General features: G+C 39.8%; 1 protein-coding gene across 1 annotated transcript; it reads left to right on the forward strand.

The window, feature by feature from the left end:
- The first annotated feature begins 6,354 nt into the window (after nucleotides 1-6,354).
- LOC105337370 (uncharacterized) lies at nucleotides 6,355-12,973 on the forward strand. The gene is made up of 6 exons (XM_011442070.4): nucleotides 6,355-6,690; nucleotides 8,342-8,492; nucleotides 9,973-10,042; nucleotides 11,624-11,698; nucleotides 11,795-11,980; nucleotides 12,445-12,973. The coding sequence occupies exons 1-6, from the start codon at nucleotides 6,473-6,475 to the stop codon at nucleotides 12,465-12,467; spliced, it is 723 nt and encodes a 240-aa protein (XP_011440372.3). The 5' UTR covers nucleotides 6,355-6,472; the 3' UTR covers nucleotides 12,468-12,973.
- The last annotated feature ends 144 nt before the right edge of the window (nucleotides 12,974-13,117 follow it).

The following is a 13,117-nucleotide window of genomic DNA, read 5'->3' on the forward strand; positions in this document are numbered from 1 at the left end:
GTTGTGGATTAGTTCTTTCATGAACCACTGTCAGTGGTGTAGACCTTTCACTGCCTGGGCGGCCCATCTCCTGTGTTTTTCTGTCAGTGGTTCTCCTCAAGTGCCAGTAGTGAATGATTCGCCAGTCATCTATAAACATCAAATAATTGTCTGTACATGACCTGTTTATTTGTACAATTAATTGTAGTTACTGAATAAATACCTCAATAATAATTATATAGCAGTTGTTGTATGTAAAATTTGGAGTACTATAGTAAACGCACTTATTAACTCGGCTGAGTTACATGAGTAGGCAAGGGAATATTTTTAGGCTCAGCTGATCGAGCCAAAATCTCAGACATCCCTGATTATCATTAACATATCTTTCCTAGAAACTCTGAATCGACTTCAACCAAATTATGCACATAAAGTGGAGAATTGACGACTGAACACTTCAATATTCTAAGGAATGTGTGTGAGTTTCTGTCAACATTTTTGTGCAAGGAAGATTCATGTATCCAGAACAGGTGGAAGGGACCACAGTGGTGGTTCAAGGGACCACAGTGGTGGTTCAAGGGACCACAGTGGTGGTTCAATGGTGGTTCAAATTCTTTGGGGCGGGGGGTGATGAAGGGGATACCAGGACATTATAAAATAGAGAGAGAACAGTTGTTAATGTGTAGAAAGCCTAGATTTGTACAGACAGTGTGAAGAAGCTGAACGTTTGTACAGACAGCCTAGATTTGTACAGGCAGTGTGAAGAAGCCGTACATTTGTACGGACAGCCTTGATTTGTACAGGCAGTGTGAAGAAGCCGTACATTTGTACGGACAGCCTAGATTTGAACAGGCAGTGTGAAGAAGCTGAACGTTTGTACGGACAGCCTAGATTTGTACAGGCAGTGTGAAGAAGCCGTACGTTTGTACGGACAGCCTAGATTTGTACAGGCAGTGTGAAGAAGCCGTACGTTTGTACGGACAGCCTTGATTTGTACAGGCAGTGTGAAGAAGCTGAACGTTTGTACGGACAGCCTAGATTTGTACAGGCAGTGTGAAGAAGCTGAACGTTTGTACGGACAGCCTAGATTTGTACAGGCAGTGTGAAGAAGCTGTACGTTTGTACGGACAGCCTAGATTTGTACAGGCAGTGTGAAGAAGCTGAACGTTTGTACGGATAGCCTAGATTTGTACAGGCAGTGTGAAGAAGCTGAACGTTTGTACGGACAGCCTAGATTTGTACAGGCAGTGTGAAGAAGCCGTACGTTTGTACGGACAGCCTAGATTTGTACAGGCAGTGTGAAGAAGCCGTACGTTTGTACGGACAGCCTAGATTTGTACAGGCAGTGTGAAGAAGCCGTACGTTTGTACGGACAGCCTAGATTTGTACAGGCAGTGTGAAGAAGCCGTACGTTTGTACGGACAGCCTAGATTTGTACAGGCAGTTTGAAGAAGCTGAACGTTTGTATGGACAGCCTAGATTTGTACAGGCAGTGTGAAGAAGCCGTACGTTTGTACGGACAGCCTTGATTTGTACAGGCAGTGTGAAGAAGCCGTACGTTTGTACGGACAGCCTAGATTTGTACAGGCAGTGTGAAGAAGCTGAACGTTTGTACGGACAGCCTAGATTTGTACAGGCAGTGTGAAGAAACCGAACGTTTGTACAGACAGCCTAGATTTGTACAGGCAGTGTGAAGAAGCTGAACGTTTATATGGACAGCTTAGATTTGTACAGGCAGTGTGAAGAAACCGAACGTTTGTACAGACAGCCTAGATTTGTACAGGCAGTTTGAAGAAGCTGAACGTTTGTATGGACAGCCTAGATTTGTACAGGCAGTGTGAAGAAACCGAACGTTTGTACAGACAGCCTAGATTTGTACAGGCAGTGTGAAGAAGCTGTACATTTGTACGGACAGCCTTGACTTGTACAGGCAGTGTGAAGAAGCCGTACATTTGTACGGACAGCCTTGATTTGTACAGGCAGTGTGAAGAAGCTGAACGTTTGTACGGACAGCCTAGATTTGTACAGGCAGTGTGAAGAAGCCGTACATTTGTACAGACAGCCTAGATTTGTACAGGCAGTGTGAAGAAGCTGTACATTTGTACGGATAGCCTTGATTTGTACAGGCAGTGTGAAGAAGCCGTACATTTGTACGGATAGCCTTGATTTGTACAGGCAGTGTGAAGAAGCTGTACATTTGTACGGATAGCCTTGATTTGTACAGGCAGTGTGAAGAAGCCGTACATTTGTACGGATAGCCTTGATTTGTACAGGCAGTGTGAAGAAGCTGTACATTTGTACGGATAGCCTTGATTTGTACAGGCAGTGTGAAGAAGCCGTACATTTGTACGGATAGCCTTGATTTGTACAGGCAGTGTGAAGAAGCTGTACCTTTGTACGGATAGCCTTGATTTGTACAGGCAGTGTGAAGAAGCTGTACCTTTGTACGGACAGCCTAGATTTGTACAGGCAGTGTGAAGAAGCTGTACATTTGTACGGATAGCCTTGATTTGTACAGGCAGTGTGAAGAAGCCGTACATTTGTACGGATAGCCTTGATTTGTACAGGCAGTGTGAAGAAGCTGTACCTTTGTACGGATAGCCTTGATTTGTACAGGCAGTGTGAAGAAGCTGTACCTTTGTACGGACAGCCTAGATTTGTACAGGCAGTGTGAAGAAGCTGTACATTTGTACGGACAGCCTAGATTTGTACAGGCAGTGTGAAGAAGCTGAACGTTTGTACGGACAGCCTAGATTTGTACAGGCAGTGTGAAGAAACCGAACGTTTGTACAGACAGCCTAGATTTGTACAGGCAGTGTGAAGAAGCTGAACGTTTATATGGACAGCTTAGATTTGTACAGGCAGTGTGAAGAAACCGAACGTTTGTACAGACAGCCTAGATTTGTACAGGCAGTTTGAAGAAGCTGAACGTTTGTATGGACAGCCTAGATTTGTACAGGCAGTGTGAAGAAACCGAACGTTTGTACAGACAGCCTAGATTTGTACAGGCAGTGTGAAGAAGCTGTACATTTGTACGGACAGCCTTGACTTGTACAGGCAGTGTGAAGAAGCCGTACATTTGTACGGACAGCCTTGATTTGTACAGGCAGTGTGAAGAAGCTGAACGTTTGTACGGACAGCCTAGATTTGTACAGGCAGTGTGAAGAAGCCGTACATTTGTACAGACAGCCTAGATTTGTACAGGCAGTGTGAAGAAGCTGTACATTTGTACGGATAGCCTTGATTTGTACAGGCAGTGTGAAGAAGCCGTACATTTGTACGGATAGCCTTGATTTGTACAGGCAGTGTGAAGAAGCTGTACATTTGTACGGATAGCCTTGATTTGTACAGGCAGTGTGAAGAAGCCGTACGTTTGTACGGACAGCCTAGATTTGTACAGGCAGTGTGAAGAAGCTGAACGTTTGTACGGACAGCCTTGATTTGAACAGGCAGTGTGAAGAAGCTGTACATTTGTACGGATAGCCTTGATTTGTACAGGCAGTGTGAAGAAGCCGTACGTTTGTACGGACAGCCTAGATTTGTACAGGCAGTGTGAAGAAGCTGAACGTTTGTACAGACAGCCTAGATTTGTACAGGCAGTGTGAAGAAGCTGAACGTTTGTACGGACAGCCTTGATTTGTACAGGCAGTGTGAAGAAGCCGTACATTTGTACAGACAGCCTAGATTTGTACAGGCAGTGTGAAGAAGCTGTACATTTGTACGGATAGCCTTGATTTGTACAGGCAGTGTGAAGAAGCCGTACATTTGTACGGAAAGCCTTGATTTGTACAGGCAGTGTGAAGAAGCTGTACATTTGTACGGATAGCCTTGATTTGTACAGGCAGTGTGAAGAAGCCGTACGTTTGTACGGACAGCCTAGATTTGTACAGGCAGTGTGAAGAAGCTGAACGTTTGTACGGACAGCCTTGATTTGAACAGGCAGTGTGAAGAAGCTGTACATTTGTACGGATAGCCTTGATTTGTACAGGCAGTGTGAAGAAGCCGTACGTTTGTACGGACAGCCTAGATTTGTACAGGCAGTGTGAAGAAGCTGAACGTTTGTACAGACAGCCTAGATTTGTACAGGCAGTGTGAAGAAGCTGAACGTTTGTACGGACAGCCTTGATTTGTACAGGCAGTGTGAAGAAGCTGTACATTTGTACGGACAGCCTAGATTTGTACAGGCAGTGTGAAGAAGCTGAACGTTTGTACGGACAGCCTAGATTTGTACAGGCAGTGTGAAGAAGCTGTACATTTGTACGGATAGCCTTGATTTGTACAGGCAGTGTGAAGAAGCTGTACATTTGTACGGATAGCCTTGATTTGTACAGGCAGTGTAAAGAAGCCGTACGTTTGTACAGACAGCCTAGATTTGTACAGGCAGTGTGAAGAAGCTGAACGTTTGTACAGACAGCCTAGATTTGTACAGGCAGTGTGAAGAAGCTGTAAGTTTGTACGGACCACGTCTAATCAATGACAGGAAAAATCTCCTAGAGAGCAGATGACCTCTGAAGAGTCAAAGGGATACAAATGGTGTTCATTTTTTTAAAAAGACATATAATAAAGGGACTTCATATGGAGGAGGGCCCTTAATTGGTTAATAAAGAAATTGAAATTGAAATTATGGAGGTAATGATTTGTAAGATAAACTATAAAAAGTTTCATCAAGTCATAAACCCCAGGGGTCAGAAAAAGTCCAGTCAAATTGGGGTCAATTTTTGAAAAAAAAACTTATTATGAATATTTTCTCATCATAACATCATGAAGTGACAACTTGTTAAAGCAACGTGGAAGCAAACTGGTGCACAGAATAGATTTGATAAAAACAAATGCGGTGAAAAAAAGTAGACGCAACATTGTATTAACGTCTATTGTAAAAATTTTCAGGATCACAGCTGTTGAGTGCGCGCTGATCGATCCTTGTCGGTGACCTTTTGTTTATTTTTGGTCACCATGGGCTGTCGTCTGCATGTCGGATTCATTTGTAGGCTTTTCACTTTCTTGTAAATGCATGACGGCATCGTTTTTGAAAAAGGGAAGGGGCAGACTTAATCGAAAACTTGACAAGTAAAAAAAAATAATAATCCACCAGTCTTTCAATTCTTATCCCCATGGGTTGTGATGGGAAGGGAGTACGTACTAAAAGCAATAATCATAATTTTAAAAATGGAAATTTTCAAAAACCGAGTTGGGGAGGGTGGATTAGTGCATATATATATAGTATCTATGTACCCAGAACTTCTATCATAATCACATGTAAATTTTCCGTACAATTTTTAACATGCTCCCATAGAAGTGGAAGGGAAGGGGGCAATTCCTTCATTATTCAATTTTCAATATGTAATTTCTTTTTTTATAAAATTCTGTTCCTTGGAAAAGTGGGGGTGGGGGGGTGGGGAGGGGGCAAGGAAGGGGGAACGCCCCCCCCCCCCTCCTCGATGCCATATACGCCTGCATCAAGAACAAACCAGCCATCTAAAGTCTAATATAAATTTAACCAATATGTTACCAAACGGTCTTTTGTAACAATGATAACATTTTTAAAAAAAATTAGTTCACTTTAAACATTAAACAATTGAAGTCTTTTAATTTCTGTGGATAAACCCAATAACCGAGAGTCGATGTCATAAACCACTATTGAAATTTGTTTTTTTAAAGAGACCCATGGGCTGCATTACTCATCCACACATCAATGTATACTCCTGACCTTACATTTCACCTTTAGGCACTCAAATATTTCTTTAGCTCTAAAAAAATTTTTTAACATCAAAAGGAGCTCGATGTTTAACTTAAATAATGTGGAGAAGAAAACCTTTATAAACAAGATATATGTACTTTATTACGTTGTCTTGATATTTTGTATTTGATACTGACGGTTTAAGCTTTTCTGATAAGTTATGGCTATATTGTTGTTCAGGTGAGCGATGAGTTCCTGGTTCCATGTATGTCCCTCTTGTACCCAAAAATTTGGTTTGAGAGAATAAACTGAACTTGAGCTTGAACTTGGAAACCATCGGGCGTGTTGTGTCCACGGATCGTCTCTAAGCTCCCAATTACGTGATCATCGCCAACAGAAGATCATACGTACATCGTTTGCACTAGTAATCCCCGTAACCCACATTTAAAAAAAAACTACCCTGGCTATATATTTATTAGAAGGCAGGAATTATTAAATTATATATAAGAGAGAGAGAGAGAGAGAGAGAGAGAGAGAGAGATTTGTCAATTGCCGATTGCGGTCATCTACCCGGTCAGTAAATATCGATGAATCAGGTAACCCTTGTACATGTGATCGGTCAGTGGTACCCAGCCTAATCGCCCGGTTATTGATTGTAAACTTAATACATACATATTCAATGTGTACACAATAAACCGAAAGTACAAAGCCGGAAAACCAACGCAAGCGTCAAAAATAGAGCAGAACGGAACTCCAACAAAAACAAAAATAAGTGACAGATCATGTGCAGCTCTTGAACGAAAGGGAAGCCGCTTTTTAATGCATACTTGTGAACGGGACTTTAAGATGTCTTCCTCTGCTACTGTTATGTCGTCGGTGTCCGGGGGTAGTCCTGACCCCCCGGGAGGGATGGGTCACCGTGCGAGACACCAAAGGCGGGGGGCGGGGCTGGAGGCCTACTCCTGTCTGTGTGGGTCCTTTATCCTGGTCCTCGTCACTCTTCTTGTGGTCTTCGTTGTCGGAATCATCAGGTCCAGGTAGGTAACTGACCAGATAGATACTTGTATCAGAATCAGCCTGGGGGAGGGGCTCTCAGCGACTAAAACAGCTAGAATGTTGTTTGTAAACAACTAATTACGTATCTTCGCTTACGGTCACGGTGACAGATATATATTTTCGTTAATTTTTTTTAACTATGATGGGCCGTGTATGGGGGCATGTATACATGCATATATATGATTAACAATAAGTGCATGGTTCTAACAATATACATATAAACGTATTATTTAATTATCAGCTGAACATTCTGATCAGCTGTTGAATACTGCTTGTTACTGTTTACCATAATCTAACTTAACTGTTTTCATCTTTGAATAATAAAACTTGATGTAAACGAATTCTCTTATATTGTTCAATTTGTTTAGAAAATAGCATTGTATGTGTGACAGAATTACTTCATGTGGAATATTCCGTGAGCGAGTATTCAGGCATACATAATATGTGACTATAAATAACCTGACATTTTCCCCATCAGCGATGGATTTATCGTTGACTAAGTCTCTATATTAAAGTTATAAGTAAAGGTGCTTTTTAAAAAAAAAACAACTGTCTATTCCTTTGTATTCAGCGGGCTGCGCTAGCTTTAGAGCTGACAATGAATATATAGGTCCCGTCCGTTCTGGATGAACGAAGATAGCAATCGCTGACGTTATAGAGCCAATAAAGAATGGGGATCGATTTAATCAGGCCACTGACCCCCTCTCCTTTATGCGATGCCCTCAATCCACCCCTGATAACTAGGTGAAAGCAATACACTGGCTTTTGTTGCTGGTGGAGAGAGAGAGTATATATATAAGATCATGAAGATGACACAGGTCGAATCATACCAACACAAAACAGGGGCCGTTCTCTTGCTCTCTACCACTCAATTTAATTCAAGGTAAATTTAGATATTTTTGATTTTGTACAATTATTTCAGGAAGTTTTAATGTCTCTCTCCTGTTTTCCTTTTATTATTTCTATAATATCAGAGAGAGAATTGTTTAATTGATATTGAGTGGAGAATACTAGTATGTTAAATGGCTGGATACGTTAATGACTTTATGTATAAAAGGAAAAATTCCTGATGCGACCCGAGTAGAATGTTTTACTTGAAACTTGGACCATCATAAGTGGTTTATTTCCGATGAATTAATGTGTGGAACCAGAGCAATTAATTAATGTCACTAATATTCAATGTGTACATTGTGAATTATTTGTATTTTACAGAAATAAACTTAGCTTTTAGTTCAATACGCTAGGTTTGTAAAATTCAAACGTCTCTTTTGAGGGTTTATCAAGGCAGAATTCTGGTATGGCTTGTACTTGGTTTATTCTGTACTCAATCTGTTTGGAATTATTTTTTTTATCTGTCAGTCAATGGAAAATGTACATGGACGAAAACTCTAAATATGCATTATTTCGTAAGAACTTTAATGTGTAGAAATAAGAAGATATCGTGGAAATACATCGAAAAAAGAAAAAGGTCACACTTATCATACTCTGTGTTTGACACCCCCGTACAGCATTGAGTGCACCTGTTTGGCGTCATCATACTCAGTGACCATGACCGACTAGATATCTAATGACACTAAAATATCTAAACATTGTGTAAATTTTCTTGGCTTTAAACTTTAATTCTTTTTTCAGTATGTCGGAGGACGGATACGAGATGGGAAACATGGTGTTCATGGCGCTGTGTATCGCCATCATTGTAATGCTGATCGTGACGTCACTGGCCTGTCTCTGTATGTGTCAGAAACACAGCACCAGTACCGACCCAGAGGGGGGCGTCCACACTGTAAGTGTACATAGTCGGTATGTAAATACTGTACAATGGAGGGGCGTCCACAATGTAAGATTACACAGGCAGTATGTAAATACTGTACAAAGGAGGGGCGTCCACACTGTAAGTGTACATAGGCGGTATGTAAATACTGTACAATGGAGGGGCGTCCACAATGTAAGATTACACAGGCAGTATGTAAATACTGTACAATGGAGGGGCGTCCACACTGTAAGTGTACATAGACAGTATGTAAATACTGTACCATGGAGGGGCGTCCACACTGTAATTATTGTACATAGGGAGTACATAAATATAAAACTGTACACTAAAGAAGCTTTCATAATGAAAGTGTACTTCTGTAGATATCCGTATACAACTGTACAATGGAGAGGGTGTGTTCAGTTTTATCAGATATATTTTTACATGGGAGGAAGGTCAGAAATCGTCCCTCGTGTAATATTAACGTGGGGGTGTTAGAGTAATACAGTTATAATATGTGTTTTTCATATACATTGCGTGCATATTGAGACATCTCACAAACAGGTGCTCGTATCAATGGAGGAAATATATTATGTTCCTATCATTATCATCATAATATCGTACATACCCCACTACTTCGATTAATTTTGATATATTGATTTATTTCATCACTTTGAATTTTATTAATTTTTTTTGGGGGGGGGGGGGGGGGGGGCAATGATTCAAACTTTTACGATGATTCAAATACCTCATCATAAGAGCACAAGGACAAATATCATCAATATCTCGCCAAAAATAAGATGACTTTGTACCAGTATAGCACTTGACATACAAATTTAAAAGATACTTTCTCAAAAAGGACTAAAGCACGCGTACACCATACGGCCTCTGAGTAGGCAGAGAAGAAAGGAGGATTGAAGGAGACAGGCACGGAGCATCGTTTTTGAAAGTGGGGGGGGGGGGGGCCAGACTCATCAAAAAAATCTTGACAAGCAAAAAAAAAAAAAAAAAAAAGGAAAATATTATGTTTCCCAAAATCTTCAAAATCCTAATCCCTGGGGGGGGGGGGGGGGGGGGGGGGGGCCTGGCTTACCATGTAACTTCAATTTCACTACTCATTTCCTTATTTTCATATCAATTTTTTACATACTCCCAAAAAAGTGGGGGGGGGGCCAACTCAATGATAATTCCATTTTTTATATGTAAATTTTAAAAAATTTGTTGCTGCGAGAAAAAGTGGGGGGGGGGGGGGGGGGCCAGGCCCCCCCGGGGCCCCCCCCCCCCCCCCCGATGCTACGTGCCTGGGAGAAGGGTTAATATAAACGGCCTATGGAATATGAAATATAAGATTTTCAACATTAAAGAGATGGAACGATATAATGTATTGTTTTAAGAATCATCTTAGATATTAGTAATCAAGATGTTATAAGTTTATATCTGATAGTTTAGTTTGTGACGGACGTTAGGTTATTTTGAATGTATTCGTCCAGCGGTCTCCTTTGATCTTTTTCAGAAGACTGGTTCCAGTAGAGGCGGCGCTTACTACATTGTGGGGTGGGACATGAAAATCCTCAAACAATCCGGTACGTACAGGTCATTGCCCCCCCCCCCCCCCCTCCCCCGAATTTTCCAATGCCGATTTTTTAATTATATAGGTCATATAGACAATAGGTCACATAAATTTACTAGTACTGTAGCACGCATCTAAAGCGTGGTGGATTATAATTGGGTGTTATTTAAAAAAAACACGTTAGAAGTCTTAAATACTGCTTTTGTCTGCCGGTGTTTTTGTCGGTTCATCGAACGGGTACAGGAATAGAGTTGTGGTTTTTACTGACCGGGTACAGGGATAGAGTTGTGGTTTTTACTGACCGGGTACAGGTACAGGAATAGAGTTGTGGTTATTACTGACCGGGTACAGGCATAGAGTTGTGGTTTTTACTGACCGGGTACAGGAATAGAGTTGTGGTTTTTATTGACCCTAACCTCAAGGAGTGACTAAGTATGCGGCATGAAACAAAGTATAGGAAGTTGATAAATATAGCTCATATGTAATCATTTAATATTATATAATGGGTGTTTATGTCAAATTTTGTATACTTTATGTCATCTATGGACAACTTATTATGTATCTATAAACCACTTCATTTGACGTCTTGGCAACTATAAAACATTATTTTATGATATCTGAAATTTTTTGACATTTTAATTGTACATCAAAAGACAACAAATTGAACTTTCAAACAATTTTATTTTAACATTTATAGACAGACGTCAATTGACAAATTAGTAGATACGTGTATTTATAAAGATAATCTGATACGATGAAGTTATAACATCTTAAAAACACAAATTATAGTTTAAATACCTATATATATATACAATGTATATGTAACTAGGTATATGTATAAATCAACTGATATATTGACTTAGTTTGGCTTCAATAATATAGGGATGCAATGCAGCATCCATGTACAACTGGATTAACATTTTTTTTTTTAAAATTCAATTCAATATCTTTCAAAATTAGAGTAGAAATGTTTGAAACGTAAATTGCACAGTTCTAGACAAGTTGAATTGACGCCCATGGGTGGCTTATATAATTGCACATTCACTGACAACTTTATTCAACATATACATGTATAGACAACTTATTTAAATATCTGTAGACTATTCAATTCGACACTTGTTATAAACCGACATCTATAAAGACAACTTTGCAGACAGCAATAGACACGACGGTGAATAGCTTCTCCTTCTCTAGTAACATATTCTGTATACAAGGGCACCTGTCCTTTCATTAAAGAAAAAGTCATTGCATGGCGCTCTTATTTCAAAAGATATTGAAGTGGAAAATGAAAAAAAATCACATGATTGCACTTATGAGATTTCATCAGATTGGCCGAGTAATTGTTTTCTTATATATACTTGATCGACACCCCCTTCCACTCCAATCTGTCATCTAAACCTATTATTAGAACTTTATATCTGTTATCTTTTAGATCAAGAACAAGGTCAATATGACTAACAGCAGAAATGAACTAATTTATTTTGATATGGTATACATACGATTGTACTACACATGTATTCTCACAGCTATTTGCACTATATATGTTAGACCGATGTAATATACATGCGTAATTTGTTTTTCATGATACCTGTAGGGACCGACTGTCCAATCTGTTGGGAAAGGATGGACTCAAAGCAACAGCTGAAAGCAAAGCTTGTCTGTCAACATGGTAAGAAATGGAGAGAAGTGGGGGGGGGGGGGGGGGGGTAGTAGTTCTAACAACTGATAGATGTATTTAATTACAGAACTGTTATGATTTTTTCAGTTTTCCACCATCATTGTTGGCAGAATTACTCCAAAATGACTACTGCGCCTGCCGTCTGTTGCCCCCTTTGTCGTGCCACACCCATCAAATTCCCGGGGGTAGAGCGACTCAAGTCAGACGTTAAGATCCTCGTAGATCGCTTCCGCTGCTTTAAACGCAATGATTTCCCGCCAGATGGCGATACACGTAAGTGGCCAAATTAAGATAAAACAGATAGTAAAATCTTTGCACGTATCGCACACTATAATATGGATGTAACGGAACCGGTTAAATAGATATTGGCAAAACGATTTTATATCAATCTTGCATTGTAAAGTTTATGTTTTAAAATTAGTTAAACACGCATTTATTTTTATTTGTTTTGAATGTATTTTATTATATTTAAGAAATATTAAGTCTTAGGACGCGGGGGGGGGGGGTGAAAACACATTGTAAACCGGAATTTGTTATAAGGAGTTTCGGTGCAATCCTGTTCTACTGTATATGAATGTATAATTTATCTTTTCATAATATGCAAAGCGAGGTAATTCTGGAATCTCAAGCTTTAGAATTATTTCATGCGATAGAAAAGCTAAAAATATCTCTTCAGTAAAGTAATAGTTACTCTGCATTGGTAGCTGTTGTTTCTTTATTGTATTGATATATTACAGGGGTAGCCATGATTGATGTTTGAGGTCAAAGTTCACACCAGATTGGTCATCCATAGCCTTACATTCCAGTCTAGTCACCGATACTGAGGGACCGGTTTCGCCCGGGGGTCAAGGTAGTCCCCAACGGACACTTGAAATGGTGCTGTTCCAAATTTTGCACAAGAAACTTTACAGTATAAACATGTATCTTGTTCACTACTTCGTTACCAGAAGCTGCCATTACAATTACGCATTATCCCGGTATAAACTGTTTCAGGAGTATAAGTGTTCTATTCATACCCAGGGTAAAAGTATACCGATATGTTATGATCTTTAACCATGCAAGTCTATAGTACAAATACTCAGAATGTGAGAAGGGGTGGGAGGGGTTTGCTTACAGCCGCCATATGTACACAAGCAGTCGTCCACACAGGTGCCATGATCAATGGTTGTACATCATTCCAATTTTCTGCTTTTCAACTTTATTTTATACTTGTATATACATACACTGTTATTTTTTTAAGAATAAACTTTGTTACTTTTTGTAAAATGTTTTGTTTATTTTTCAACCACTTCTGTGCATATAACTCAAGAAAGAAGTTGATAAATTCCATACCATATGGAATATATTTTAAGAATCAGTTGCTTTTTTTTGGTAAGTTCATGTGGGTATGCAGGTATAAAACATGGCAGA

This window comes from Magallana gigas, chromosome 5, assembly GCF_963853765.1.
Source record: "Magallana gigas chromosome 5, xbMagGiga1.1, whole genome shotgun sequence".
Taxonomy (NCBI): domain Eukaryota; kingdom Metazoa; phylum Mollusca; class Bivalvia; order Ostreida; family Ostreidae; genus Magallana; species Magallana gigas.

Coding starts and splice junctions, on each gene's coding strand:
- LOC105337370 (XM_011442070.4), top strand. CDS start 6,473: ATGCATACTTGTGAACGGGACTTTAAGATGTCTTCCTCTGCTACTGTT. Junction 8,493..9,972: donor CAGAGGGGGGCGTCCACACT/GTAAGTGTACAT, acceptor GATCTTTTTCAG/AAGACTGGTTCCAGTAGAGG. Junction 10,043..11,623: donor GAAAATCCTCAAACAATCCG/GTACGTACAGGT, acceptor TGATACCTGTAG/GGACCGACTGTCCAATCTGT.